Source organism: Bombyx mori, chromosome 6 (genome assembly GCF_030269925.1).
Source record: "Bombyx mori chromosome 6, ASM3026992v2".
NCBI lineage: Eukaryota > Metazoa > Arthropoda > Insecta > Lepidoptera > Bombycidae > Bombyx > Bombyx mori.
Genome location: NC_085112.1, coordinates 8,289,788 through 8,305,706, shown reverse-complemented (window position 1 = coordinate 8,305,706; position 15,919 = coordinate 8,289,788). Strand labels below are relative to the sequence as shown.

General features: G+C 34.7%; 1 protein-coding gene and 1 non-coding gene across 3 annotated transcripts in view; one reads left to right on the top strand and one right to left on the bottom strand.

The window, feature by feature from the left end:
• LOC101746811 (peroxidase) overlaps nucleotides 1–15,919 on the bottom strand; it is an 84,311-nt gene that overhangs the window by 8,904 nt on the left and 59,488 nt on the right. For both annotated transcript variants that reach the window (XM_021350898.3, XM_012694251.4), the window contains 6 exons: nucleotides 10,849–11,025; nucleotides 7,336–7,532; nucleotides 4,270–4,468; nucleotides 3,696–3,893; nucleotides 3,063–3,213; nucleotides 105–281 (listed from right to left, as the gene is read on the bottom strand). In XM_021350898.3, coding sequence (XP_021206573.2) covers nucleotides 105–281; nucleotides 3,063–3,213; nucleotides 3,696–3,893; nucleotides 4,270–4,468; nucleotides 7,336–7,532; nucleotides 10,849–11,025 — 1,099 coding nt within the window. The remainder of the gene's footprint in view (nucleotides 1–104; nucleotides 282–3,062; nucleotides 3,214–3,695; nucleotides 3,894–4,269; nucleotides 4,469–7,335; nucleotides 7,533–10,848; nucleotides 11,026–15,919) is intronic.
• Nucleotides 6,341–6,427, top strand: LOC119628694 (small nucleolar RNA U3). Its single transcript, XR_005244843.1, has one exon. It is a non-coding gene; the product is annotated as a small nucleolar RNA U3 (small nucleolar RNA).

The window sequence follows — 15,919 nt, the reverse complement described above, 5'->3', positions numbered from 1 at the left end:
TATAGGCTCCAGTAAACACATAACACCAGGTGGGCTGTGAGCTCGTCCACCCAGCTAAGAGGTAAAAAAAAAAGCTACGAGCAGAAGTTGGTTAAGAAACTCACTTAAACATGAACTGTGTAATTTCCGTGTCCCAAAATTGATCGCTGAAGCCTTGTTCCTGAACAGTAAGGCCTCTTGCCAAGTTGTTGAAGGAGTCGTTGATTTCCAATAGCAAGGGTCTGTTGAACCAGTCGCTCATACGAACCGCCCCGACGAGTTCACGACGTTCCGATATTAACCTGTCAATTTAATTTTCCTTTATTTATTTTATTATGATTTAATTAAAACTTATATCTCAAGGTGGGTGGCGCCTTTACGTTGTGGATGTCTATGGGCTCCAGTAACCACTTAACATCAGGTGGGCTGTGATCTCGTCCACCCACCTAAGAAAAAAAAAAAATTCACGATCATGATTTTTATATAGGCATAGCTAGTGAAATGAATTTACAGGCTACATGGTGGTTTTTTTGAGACCACTTCAGCTTAACCTTAACTAGTAGGTGAGCTCACGGGGCTCGAAGCTGACGACGAGGCTACCACTGGATCGGAAACGCGTGGTGGTGTCTTTATTGGTTCTATAAGGGCATCGACAACCGAAGATATAAGGAAGCCTCAGTAGACTTTGTATGATATGATAACTTTTTTATTTGGAAACCAAAATTATCCGCTGCTCGAGTAGTATACACGTGCTATAAATAATAAATAAAGATACATAATATATTATGCTAGTTCACAATATACCTTATCCAATACGAATTATCATAAGTTGGAAAGTTAATTGGATACTTGCTATATGATAAGCTCTATAAATAGAGTCGAAAATTTAAAAAAAATTTAACCTTCAATTATACATATTTCATTAGAAAAAATTGTAACAGCCAGCTGGAATTGAACACAAAATAGTTGCATGATAAATTATAGCACTCAACGATAGGTAAAATAAATTTGAATTTTTTAACCTTCGATCTAAGTAGTAAATTATCTTTCAATTCTTCTGAATTTACGAATTCGTTCCAATTCAAGCCTAACATTTAGATTACAATGAATACTATGGAGTAAATTATATGAATAAAAATTAAACAGGTCTAGCGGTATTCATTACTCTAAAATTGTTTTTGCGATAATGTTTACTTCTTTTGAATGTTAATTCTTTATAAAATTAAATGAATATATTTATTTTTGAGTGTTCTTCAACTTTTTTAATAGGTGATATTCATTACATATCTCTTGACTGTATAATGACAAAAATAACTGGAATACTAAATTATCTTACAAGAAAATGATGAGAATAATTTGTCAAAGAATAAAAAAATAAAAACAAAGATTCTAGTTGTAAATAAAGAATATCTTATATGTATAATATGAATATATAATATGTATCTTAATTTCAAGCTAAAGAAAGAATTACTTTACCGTTAAAAAAATAAATATTTATTTTATATAGCATGTATAATATTATTTTACATAAGGTTTTTTTTAATCGCGCAAAAATGGATGAAGGGATTTCCAAAAGATTTTGTTCAAAGTTAGCTGAATACTTTATCATGGCAAATATATTACATTACTCGGGAAACGCCGGGTAACGCATAATAAGGACGACAATGCGTTCGCAAGTTTGTCATTTTACGCGCTAAACAATCTGTTGACTGATAATTTATTAACCAAAAAGTGAAATATATCCTGGGAAAGTGTTTTTCATTATTTCTGTACCGCTAATCTAACGCAGGTGAAGCCGCAATGTACGTCTAATCGACATAGATATCTGTACTTTCCTATTGTAGTATAGTCAAGCTGAAACTAGAATAGACCCTTGGGACATTTGGCATCATGGCCTAAAGGATAAGACGACTGCTTTACGAATATCCAGCGATACGACAATACCTGTGTTCAAAACCCGGTGGCTAGTTTTTTTTTAAAATTAAATATGTATACATGTACTTAACGCTTATTTACGAACGATTAAGGAAACCATGATTAAGAAATTACATCATACAATAAAAATCAACGAATTGAGAATTAAACCTCATGTCTCAAGGTAGAAGAGAGCTTTCTGTTGTGATATTTCTAGACTCCACTACTTAACAGCGGATGGGCAATTTTTTTTTAATAGTAAAGTATGATAATTTATTCAAATTAACAAACCTTGCAAGCAAAGTAAGCTCCAGAGACAATCACGTTCGAATCTTTCTGAGGCTTTATTTTCTTTTGTTCCGATAATAAACAGATTTACAGTTTCACTTCGAGCTTATTGAACGTGAATCATAAAATCAGACGGTAATATCTAGTCTTTATATAGTCTCATCCTATTCAAGCGCAGGAAAAGCTCAACAAAATTACCTACAGCGAAAGACGTCGCAAAGTTTGTAATAGTGGGGATTGCTCAAGTCTCTAGGACTTTTTGCAACTTCATATCCAGTTCAGCTACTACTTGTAAAATTTTGTTTCTGAATTTTCTCTGGATAACAAAATGTAATATTTTCATGCAGCAAATCTACTTTGTAGACTTGTAGCTGTATTTTTGTTTTTTTTTTTCTCTTACAAAAAACTAATCTATCTAAAAGCTTGTATTGTCATCACGAAAATAGTATTTAATGCTTGTTTAGTTTTATTTATATTATCGTAATTAGAAGTAGACCATAGTCCTAGAACCTACTTAGATTTATTTATTCGGAATTTTACTTGACAAAGCTATGAGCTACTTTAATTATTATCAATAGAATCTAGCCATCATAAATAAATGTATAATAAACTAATTTTAATACACTAATGGGTATAACTTGTTAATTAAATTAAAATGCCAACATATATATAAGATATATATATAAGAATACATAAAGCCAGTTTTCAGATCATTATACTATAATAGTAGAGTTAACATTGTTATTTGTATTTTGACATTCAACAAGTGTGTCATACTGACATCTAAGTTGAAATAAATGATTTTGAATTTGGATTTGAATTTGAATTTATATTGGTGAACAAGGTATATTGAGTATCGTACTAGTTCAAATTGTACTTACTTTAAATAACCTCGGATCAACGTATGGAAATGTCTGAAAGCGGCAGTAGCGTGCTCATCTAAGATCGTGGGATCAACGTTTGGATTATAATCGTTTACATAACCATGTGCTCCGGGGTAGATTAACTTGTTTTTCACCATGTTTTCGAAACCTGTGAAAATTCTCCTGTTATAAAACTATATTTTTTTTATTTAATAACCAGAATATGAAAGAATTCACAGCCTATATGATATTAGAGGTTACAAAAAGAATTATAAAAACGTGATTTTCTTGAGTGAGACATAAGATTGTAGTCCCAATTGAATGATACAACAGCTATCCCACTGTTCAAACCGAAAAACTTATTTCAAGAGAGAAATGGGTAGACCCTGTAGGGGCTTACAATACGCCCAATAATTAGGCAAATTAGATACATATATTTCCACTTAAATTTTTATCACACAATGTTCTTGTTTCATCGCACACTTCGTTCATAAGCCCGTGTTCGGTAATTTAAAATAAGAACTGAATTTTTTCAAAGTGGAGAGCTTTAAGTGGATCATTAAGAGCTCGCAATTCAAACATCGCTAAACAATCCAACTGAGGCCTCCGTTATCTGTGGTGCTTTCTGTTTAACTATTTGTTCATGCATACCAAGGAAAATAGGAAGGTATTCGTAGTAATTGATGTGCTGTATTTCGGCAATATGTATTCGTCTTGCTTCCTGGAACAGGGTCTCGTCGTCCCAATGAGGATTGAGTCGACTAAGCGTGTCGGCGATGCGGTTATGTTCGCGAAGAAGAATTATCTGCAGCACCGTCAGTTGAGGATTCTGATTCACTCTGATGTCACCTGAGAATATATTTTTTAGTAAAATTATGACTCAGAATGTTGTTCAGTAACTGAATAACGATTCCAGTTGGATATTGGTATTTGTTCATTACTTCTTGGTAAGACTCGTGAAGGCTCCAAGTGTTCGACATCATATCTCAAGATGGATGTCGCCATTCAAGTTGTGATATTTACAGACCCCGGTAAACATCACGTAAACCACGAGATCATTTAATAATATACATAATTAAAAAACTAGAATTTTTAATACCAGACTTTTAATTTTCCGTAAAAGTTAATTTAATAAAATATAAATTATATAAAAAAACCAGCCTAAGTCGTTGGTTATCGAGCAAATTGCCGTTTAAGCATATAAAATTTTATTCACTATACTTACCGGCTAAGTAACAAGGTTCATTGGGTGATTTTGCAGACTCGCAAGTTAACGTGACATTGGGATCCTGGGGAGGCCATTCTTGACCCTTCCTCAGAATGGTTAGCAATCTTCCACCAGCTCCTGCTCTAATGGGATTTGCTTGACCAGCACTGCTTCCGTAGACCAAAGAAAGATCCATGTAAGCAGTCACAGTCGTTAACTGGAAGCAAATCCATAAAAATGTCGGCCAGATGTCGGATAAATAAAACAATGAAAATCCCACAGAATCCAATTATACACTGTGTATACATACAATGATTGATAACGTGTATTTATATTATGAAAGTGCTATAATATGTAACCTTTAATATCAATAAACCGCTATTATCTTCAAGATCGATCTTAAGTACGGTAACGAAATGGTCCACTTATTGATAAATTTAAGTTTGGGTTTAGATTCTGTGGGCTGTTTAATGAACTTACTATTTACAAAAAACAGAGATTTAAGTCTTTCTAAGACTTAAAATTCCCAAACTGAAACTCTACACGAAAACTGAGCGAAAAAATCACTCATCAATAAACGTTGATTTTTTTCATTTTAAATTTATAGATAGATCGAACTGTTCTTCTGTTTAATAACAACAATGTATTATAAGACCAAAATTATTTCTAACACATAATTAAATGAATTAAAGCTGATTGTTATTTAATTGTAGCCTTTTATGAAAATGTTAACGAAACACACCTTAGGGACTATAATATTTTGTTTCAGTTTATTAAAAATAATAATGAAAGGTTAGGTTGAAATTTTGTATTTAAATTATGTTAATGTCTGATTTTTGATATAATTTAAAAGTAATGATAAATCACAAGTTATTTGGTATTACGAAACGAGGTGCCGTAAATGCTTTGATGTCCATCTATTTTCATACATCTCAATTGCCTACTACTAATCTATTGAACCCATTTTATGCATGATAAAATTTCTTCAAATTAAACTATGAGAAATAGCAAATAGCTCTTTAACCAGCAACTTTTGTGTTTCCAGGAACGCAAAAGATATGTCGGACACGAGTCGACTGGGTTACTAGATTATTTTTGTATAGACAAGCATCGATGGCTCAGCTACTGTTAAGGGCCAGTACGTTAAGTCAGATACAACATAATTATAATTTAAACTAACATGGTCACGAACATAACAATTATTACTAAAAATATTGGGAACTCATTTCGTATAATAGACTGGTAAATATCCCGTTTTAAGTAGTAATTGCTATGTTTGTAACATCTCTCTATTATAAAATGACATTATTCATTTAGACATTTGACACTAAACAATAAAGTTCCATATTAATGGATATGAAATGGATATAGTAAAGGTCTATGGAAATTATCACTCATTTAATATTATCATTGATTGACAGTTCAGATGTCATCGTATTCCGATAACAATCCGAGTTTTCGCGAACGAAAATAATTTTTCACTAGGTACATCAGCTGTATTCAATGCAACATCTGCAAGTGATTCCAAACTTTTGCTCGCTAGTGTATATTCTTCGATTTCCGCGTTTAGACAATTAAAAGTACTTTAATGTTTTAATTTCGTATTTTTTATTGTCATTATATTAGTTCCAACGTTACGTATACTTGACAGTTTTCGTGGTCACGGAAGACGAAGATGTTATTCGAATATTGATTGATGACATTTGAATATTGTGCTAACTACCGTCTATTTCTCTATAAAAATTATTTCCCGACTTTTACGTTTCATTTCACAGAGAACCAATATAGTATCTTGAGATCTGCCAGTTTCTTTTATTTTGGTTTTCATCTTCCCCATATATGTATAACCCCCCATATATAATAATAAGTGGATCCCGGATGTTAAGTAATCTAGACTTTATATAATATAAACGACAATAAAAATCGCGAGATTAAACAGTAAAAGTAATTTTAATTCTCCGAGTCAGGCTTGGATCACATACATATTAAATTAGTTAAGTTATTTGTCAAACGTCTAACTTTCATTAGCAAACAGTTATATTCGAAATATTCCTTTTCCTTATCGAAATGTTTCACTGAAATCTATTTTAAGACTTTATTTCATAGGATCATTTCTATAGTAAGCTCTTACCGAGAATTTCACACTACGTGAATGGCCACAACAAACTTATTAGGTGACCTTGAGCTAACATTATTACAGACAAAATTCTTATTATTTGAATCAGATATAACTTTACGTCGATCTTTCAATTAGTATTCAATGGTCAACTCTTCTTAAATTTGCAATATTACTAGTGGAAAGCCCCCCAAGTGTTGTGAGATCGCACGGGTTATTACCATCATCCGGTCTGTTGCCGCGTAGCAACAATGCGTTGCGGTGTGTGGGCTGGGGTGGTATGGCGATTATAATATACTCGTAACACCGCGTAAGCCGTGAGCTAAATACCGTGCCTATGTCTAAATAAAACACACTTCTGAAATAGTCTGACAATAATTTATACTATCTACTTAAAGATCAAAATAAAACTCGAAAATGAAACACAATCTAAAAAATCTAAGAAAAAGAAACTAAAAGACAAGGACGCCTTACTTTTAGACGTCAATTTACCGGCATTAAATCTATCTAAGTATACTAATATTATAAAGAGGAAAGATTTGTTTGTTTGTTTGTATTGAATAGGCTCTGAAACTACTGAACCGATTTGAAAAATTATTTCACTGTTTGAAAGCTACACTATTCCCGAGTGACATAGGCTATAATCTTTTTTGAAAAAATTAGGAATCCTTACTAAAACTCCAATAATGTAACCCAAGGTGTAAAAAAATTACCTAAAATATTCTTTACATCTCGTGCCCTGCGAAAACTATTGATGATAGAATAAAATAATGTACTACGACTTTGTAGAACACATTATTATTTCCAAAAAGTGTCGACAGCATATTATGTCTAACTATTATAGTTACGCTACAATAAAATACTTCTTTTATTTAAAAAAATAAAACAACGTCAAATATCGTTGAAATTTTTGTTAAAGACCCGAGCGGAGCCGGAGCCGTCCGCTAGTAACAAATATTTTTACTTACCGGTTCAGCAGGTGCATTCGGAGGTGTACAACCTCTGTCCCTAGTTGAAGTGGTCCTCACAAAGTTCATACATTGAGTACCTTGGGGGGAATGTACAGGATCGTTCGGTGGTACCAATATAGGAGCGCAGAATGGGTTGGTTGTAGCATCCAATGCGAGAAGACCATTATTATCGCAGCACGTAATCCTATCAGCATCTAAAGACCATAGAAATGAATTATAAAATATCACATTTATTCCTTTAACAAAACAATAACTAGTCTTTCATTGACGTGACAAACGTCAAATAATATTTTGCTCTTAACTAAAATGGGAAAATATATTAATACGCTTTCCTTAGCTTCAGACGTATGTATGTAGGTATGTTTGTAACGGAATCTTTGAACATGATTTTGACCCCCTTCAAAACGTCGGATTAACTCGAAATTTTGTATACTTATTAAGGACCGATGACAATTCAATATTTAAAAAAATATTTAAAAAATTGAAATTCAACTAAAAATGAAAAAATAAATAATAGTTTAAAAAAACTAACAAAATACGCTTTTGATAATATCCTGAAAAGCACCCCACGCTTTTTTACTAATAATTTTAAATATAAATTTTAATTTTTTTTTAATAAAATCATTTTTTCTTACACTATTTTTAATTCAAATTTATTAAATTTTCTTTTCTATTTTTTAGTTGGATTTTCTATAAAGGCGTATTTTGTTAGTTTTTTAAACTATTATTTATTTTATGATAATATGATGATGATTAATCAAAACGTATATACTGTATTCCTTTCTCGTTTCTTTCAAATCTTTAGTATACAAATTTATTTTTAAGAATGATAATTACAGTCTTAAAAGTCCTACCGGCAATCGAACAGGGACCCCCGTGTGCAATTGTCAGTTTGTCAGGTTTTCGAACCGTTATATCCATAAAGCACTCAAATACAGACTCCATTGTTTCAGCCACAAAATTATTTCAGATGTATCTCTTAGATGACATAGTTACTTGAAATATTACAGTATTTACTCAATATTTAACCAAGTTCGCACAATTCTATCATATTCACGTTTAGTGCTTAAATTTTAATGTTTTTTTTTCTTCTTGAACAATTTTTATTCGCGTATCGCTCATTTGATTGAGTTGTAAGTTTATATAGTTCTTGTTTGCATTACAGGGATCATTCTTTATATGGTATGGAGTAGTACCACCAAGATAGTAAATGAGAAATCAATAAAGGACCTGTTTTTATTATTAAAGACATGGGGTCGAACTTTGAGTTGTATTTTAAGGTAACTAACTATATAATCCACAATGTTTCCGTCAGCGAATGCTTAAGATCCATTCACCCATTTAACTTAAATTCAAAATTTTCTTATTTGTTGTAATTATAAAATCCTTTTTTTTCCCTAACAATTTGTTGAAAGCCTAAGATTATTCCAGGCTATTCCAGCTACGCGCGGATGGGTAGGTGAGCTCACGGACTCAATCTGACGGAATTTGCTTACCCTAGCCCTAGCAAGAGCAGTGCTTCGCTGAATCTACCATCGGATCGGAATCGCGACTCACTAAGAAGTTCCGGCGAGAAACTCAATGCACTCGTAAGTTCGTCGTAATCGAAGAGCTCGACGAGGACCGTGACCGGCGCTTGAAGAGCCTAAAAGCACTGAGAGTGGATCCAGGGTATCCGATAAGACATATTTCGGACGACTTCGGCTGTGTGTTCCCCAGACGCGCGCGTCGGATAGGTCAAATCCTCCGACCGGGCTTATTAATGCTTACTATATTTCAAACTTATAACTTCTGGCAGGAGAGACGCACATAATACCTTTAAGCCACAAGTGCGGTGTAAACTTCAGATTAACTAAAGCAATTACTTGTTGACTTTTAATTTTACATCTCACAGCATAAATTTAAATAAAATGAATATACTTGTAGTAAAAACTCCTCTGTTTTCGATGTTAAACGAGATTACTTAGATTTATAATGCCAGCGTATCGTAATTTACGTCGCACGAAATGTTTCTGAGGACAGAGAATCTTTAATAAGGCGCCACAAGGCAACCGTCTTGTATTAGTTGTAACGCGTTACTTTAAATGAAATTGTTTCAGTACGAGCCGACGTTTGAGATTAGTTAAACTGTGAGAAAAACTCAATTAATTTCTTGTGGCTTTAAGTCAAAGACTTGCTAAGTAATTTCAGAACGTCTCTGTTAATATCTATACATTTTATTTGTTATGTTCACGTCGAAAGTGGTTTTATTTCGATGGAATTGTAAATAAAATGTTATAAATATATCCGAGGTAATGTTCAAAAGATACACTTATTCATAAAAAACCCATCACGAATGACCTACGTACGATTCAGTACGAGCATCAACACCAAACAAATAATTCAGAACAACATTAACATAAACTTATATCTGAAAAGAGTAGGTATCAGTTGGAGAACAACATTCGGATATTATCTATAACGTCGAAACAAAATCAAACGATATAAACACTAATTTCAAAATAAGTAATTTTAAAATAAAATAACACAACCCTAAATTTAAATTCAAAGTAATCAGTGTCATAGCATGTCTGTTGTTGTGTAAATTAAAAATAACTTCGGATCTACTTGAATGTAAACTCTAATTATACTTACGTTTTTATTTAAAACAAAACATTCATATTTTAATTGGTTTTGAACACAGCAAGAATAATTTACTAAAGCTGTATGTACTGCCGCAGATTAAAAGTCCTAAGTAAATAAACAAAAAATGAGAAATGCATATTAAGTGTTGGTAGCACATATTATGAAACCGCATGAATACCAACATAACGTTCATTACAGCCGCGAAGCGGTAACTCATTCCGTTTTGAAGGGTAGGGCGGGCGTTGCATCTTAATATATATAAATCACGTGTCACGTTGTTTGTCCGCGATGGACTCCTAAACTACTTAACCGATTTTAAATTAAATTTGCACACCGTGTGCAGTTTGATCCAACTTGAAAGATAGGATGGTTTTTATTTCGATTAATGTTCGCAATATTTGTTAATTAACAATAAAATGATTTAATTTTCTTATGTTGATTTTTGTTATTAATTGTAAGTTTCATAAGTCTAAAACAGATGGCGCCTTAAATCAGTTTTTACAGACAATTGTAATACTGTCTGACATTAATATCTAATAGATGGCGCTGTGTTAAAAATACCAAAATTTCACATAAGCTACAATTGAATGGCATAAACACTACGTGTTGTTGAGGCTAAAGTATAAGTGAAATTAATTTCGTAGTAAGCGCAATACAGTGAAATCCAATTGTTCTTACTTTGTAAATTTTTGGTATTAGCATAGCCGGCCGCGTGTTATTTAGAAACAAAAACCTTAGCCACAGCAACGTGTGGCCGGGTTTGCTAGTTATAATATAGAACTGAGACTAAGTGATTTATATGGGCTCCGGTAACCACTGAACAACACGAGAACGGAGCATGTTCACGCGTCTAAGCAATAATAAAAAGAGCAGTTTCATACTTACGGCTCTGCGCAATGCCGGCGGTCAGTGACATATCGTGAGTTATAATTTGACCCCACTGCTGAGCGTTAAGGTTCCATATTGGATCGATCAACTGCCGATCGGGGAAGAGCCGGAGACTTATGTCACGAGGATTCGGCAGAGGATTTCCTGAACGTGATATTGGCCACGCGCTTACACCTGGGGAAATAAATATTTATTAAGGAGAAGCCATATAAAGCTAAGAATATTAAATCAACAACACAAGGAACTTAAATGTTAATTCGTTAAAAAATCTTAATTTTATTTATTTATTAAACATGTTTATTATTATTATTATTCTGACATAGGCCAGTTTAGTTCGAGGATATTCTACATTCATATTTTATAGTAAAATATGAAATATAGTATTTTATAGTAAAATATGAATGTAGCGAAATGTAGTATGGCGAAATTCGCCTACATTTGTATTTCTTACTTCTCCCACGAAAATTTTATATAACTGCAGGGTTACACCATAAGGGATCGAGTGGAATGATTGATTGATGTATAATATATATGTATCAGCAGTACATATTGGTTCACATTAGGGTCGCATTGAATATTGTATATCTATTTGGATATAGATAATGCCGTACTCAATCTTTGTAGGTACATTTTCCGACTACGCTGTTTTTGTGAGTAATCATGAAATTGTTCGAGACCATAAAACTTCGGCCACTTTCTACTTACCGTTCGTAAGGCATTGATTACTTCTTGAGACTTTTTTTGTTTTTGACTAATTTGACTCATTATGAATAGAATAGTTATTATTACCATTTTCTCTTAATTACGGACGGACTCACGTATCGCCTGACAGTTAAATACCAGAAGCCACAGATATCAAAACTTTAGTTTCTAGTCGAAGTCTCAATTGTATGGTATAACTTTGTTCCAAACTTTGGAATGCGGCATACGGGCGTGCTTATATAATAGGTCTACTTATAAAGTTGCCGTTTTACAAGGCTGACCATTGAAAAATTACCACTGCGCTGGCAGAGACGCATCGATACCACAGGCGCGCATGCTTTTATTGATAGAAATAATAAAAAAAGTTCATAAAAAAATGACTTTCATTTTCTGTATACTAAACGACAATTTCGTAAAAACGGCAATTTTGGAAAAAGACCTAAGATAAGTGTGTCTTTAGGCAACGAAAAAACAGTTATAGCCCAAGAGCCCGCGACAGCCAGACCTTCGTTATTTTATAAAAGCTGAAAGTTTCTCTGTGTATGTCTCCAACACAGGTAAGAACGACTCGCGATTATAGAGTTTCGATTGTGGTTACTTGGGCAGGTAACAGGCAGTAAAGGTATATAAAATAGTATCTTAAACTCGTTAAATAAAATAAAAAATAAATAAAATTCATTTAATTCAGACCCTCTTAAGTCCATATGTTGTAAGTTGAATAATACTTAGAACTATGTTAGTAAAATTAAAATTAAAATTAAAATTAGCAATTAAAACATTTAAACATTTAATTCATAAATCTGCACTGCTTTGAGGCACCTGGTATATGGGTATGTATATGAACCCAGTGTCTCAAAACAGCACATTCGGGTTTATTACCTATAACCATCAGGATATTATTAGTACTCGCACGAACCCCACGCATCAGTGAGGCCGTTCGTTTGCGGATGATTGATGAAAAATCATCCACGTGAGCATCCGCAAACATACCTGATGCGCTACAGTACCGCGGGAGCCCCAACAACATCCTGAAAGCATTATTATATTGCACTCGGAGAGCATTGTATGCCCGCCGCGCATATCGAACCCACAGGGTACAGGTATATAAGGACTGGCAAAACGCCTTGAACAAGGTTACCTTAACCTGTGCGGTACAACGGTAGAACCTGCGGGCCAGCATACTGCAGCGGACAGCCAACGCTCTCCCTTTCAATATCTGCATCATCTTTAAGGTGCTCAGTTACAATATGGCCAAGGTATTTGAACTCAGTAACCCTCTTCAGTGGAGTACCTCCGAGCGTCACTGGTGGCACATAACTCGGTTTTGTCTTTGCTGCCTTAAAGACGAGCAGTTCACTTTTTTTTAACATTATAGCGGAGCCCGTGAGATTCCGCGTACCTCTCACAGATGGACAACAACCGCCGGAGAGCAGTTAAAGTGTAAAGATTTTTTTTTTAATATTTACTTCAGAATATCTTTAGAAATCATGATATCCGTTGCCGGACACTTTTTCCAGTTGTTACCCCCTGCCAGACACCCCTAAACTTTAATAAATTTTAATTATACTTTCGTTATACTATAAAAGCTAAATTTTATATATGTTACTTAGGGACTTATAAAAATATGTTACCCCAATTAGCCGGACAGTTTTAATGGTTCTTACATCTTGCCAGACACATTGAGAGCCCGCTGTAGGTGCGAGCGCGAGGTAGCAACTGTTCAAGCGGGTGTGAGCGAGATAGAGTGCTTAGTCTATTGTGATCTTTTAAGATATCCAATAAAAAAATTACTTTATTACGTTCATAGCAATATTATAGAAAATAAAAAATGTTATTTTAATATTATAAAGTACAAACAAAATATTACATGTCAAAGAAAAATATTTAATCGTTCTTATAATTTTCCTCATTGTCGTCGATATTGAACTGATGAATAAGGCAGTCGAGTCGGCCTGAGGGGCCTACGAGGGGGGGCATAGCTACTACCGTATCCGATTTGAGAGTACGAGCTAAGCGGTAGTAAGACCTTTGAGAGGGCGCGAGTCCTTCTAAGAAATCAGACCATCTGGCATCTCGGACTTCGGCGATGCGAGACTTTACGTCGCGTTGTAGGGCACGCATTCGAGTACGATTTTCCACTGTAGGATACCTATCGTAGGCGCTAATCGAAGCGTTCTTAGCTCTAAGGAGTTCCCTAATATCGTCGGGCAATTTGAAGCGGTGAAGGAAGTCCTCCGCCACAACTTGCTTCGATGACCTATCTAATGTCGAGGTGATGTGTGACGTTACGATGTCTATGGCTTTAGCGGTATCCTGAGGAGACGGGGTAGAGTCCGGGCTAAACGGGAGCGATGGTGGATCAGATTCAGCCAGGCTAATGCCCAGCGTGTGCCAATCCACCACAGTCCTCGTGACGGGAACGGAATCGGGAGCGCGACCGAGCTTCATAATGACGGGGCGGTGGTCTGAATCTAACTCTAAAACTACTTCGATCGAGTGTAAGCGCAGAGTTACGTTTTTTAATAACGCTATGTCGAGTATATCCGGGCGATGCGCAATATTTAGCGGGTAGTGAGTCGGGGTTAGCGGAGCGATGATATCGAAGGCGAGATCATCGACTAACGCGTCGAGCCGCCTGCCATTAGGGGTTGTGGTGTGTGCGTTCCACCTGATGTATTTACACTTTTAGGTCGCCCGCCAGAATGACAGAGCTTCCCATGCCGAGTAGCGCCTCGATATCACTGCTTAGAACGGATAAATCCTATAAACGACAGCTGATGTGCAGTAAAAGATCACAATAGACTAAGCACTCTATCTCGCTCACACCCGCTTGAACAGTTGCTACCTCGCGCTCGCACCTACAGCGGGCTCTCAATGTGTCTGGCAAGATGTAAGAACCATTAAAACTGTCCGGCTATTGGGGTAACATATTTTTATAAGTCCCTAAGTAACATATATAAAATTTAGCTTTTATAGTATAACGAAAGTATAATTAAAATTTATTAAAGTTTAGGGGTGTCTGGCAGGGGGTAACAACTGGAAAAAGTGTCCGGCAACGGATATCGTGATTTCTAAAGATATTCTGGAGTAAATATTTAAAAAAAAAACCTTTATACTTTAACGAATTTAAGGTACTATTTTATATACCTTTACTGCCTGTTACCTGCCCAAGTAACCACAATCGAAACTCTATAATCGCGGGTCGTTCTTACCTGTGTTGGAGACATACACAGAGAAACTTTCAGCTTTTATAAAATAACGAAGGTCTGGCTGTCGCGGGCTCTTGCTCTATTAGGAGCAACATCCCCGATGTTTGTTAACACTTTTTTTGTTTATTAAGTAATCATTGGCTTGAATCCAAATAAATTGTGGTGCCAATAATTATTGTTGAACGCCGATCATTAAGCGAGCCCAGCTACCATTATTTACGTAAATGTGCTAATTCAGTATCATAAAGGGAAATAGATTATTCCAAAAATAACTTCAAGCAGGAGTTTGATCTCGGTTTTTAGCTATAGCTCAATTTATGCAAACAGATTACAGTCATTTATGCGCATGACAATACATAAATTATGTGTGCGGTGTGTTTGTTGAGGAAGTCAATATTAATGTACAATGCTCTCCGTGTTCAATACAATAACGCGTTTAGGGTGCTGGTGGTGCTGCCCCGCTTTTGTAGCGCATCAGGGATGTTTGCAGACGCGCACATAGATTGTTTTTACGCTACCATGCGTAAGAGGTGTGCATCTCTGGTAAACAGAGTGAGGGCCAGCTCCAACAGTGTCCTGAGCATGATCGCAAGCAGGCTGGACTGTATATACATGGGTCGCTGTGGTGCCATCTCCCATGGGATATTACCACAGTAATTCATTGTGATGTAAATATAACTACTAACATAGGTCTAAGTCTTATTAACAATTTATATGAGTCATGGATACTTGAAATAAAAACATTATTATTATTATTATTAATATTACAGTGAAGAACAAATTAAAGAGAACATAATAATTGTAATTGTATATGTATATAGTCTGATATATTTTGTATTAGTGTTTTTATTTAATACTAGCTGACCCGGCAGACTTCGTAGTGCCTTAATCGAAAAATAAAAAACACAAACAAAAGGAATCCGTCCGACGGGAGGAAATCAAAGGGAAAACAAAATTGTAATTTCTATTTAATTCCTGGCATTTTCATATTTATCTACCTTTTAAACCTTCTCTGGACTTCCACAAATAATTCAAGACCGAAATTAGCCAAATCGGTTCAGCCGTTCTCGAGTTTTAGCGAGACTAACGAACAGCAATTCATTTTTATATATAGAGGTTGTTACTATTATTGTTATTGTTTACTGTATCAATAAGTA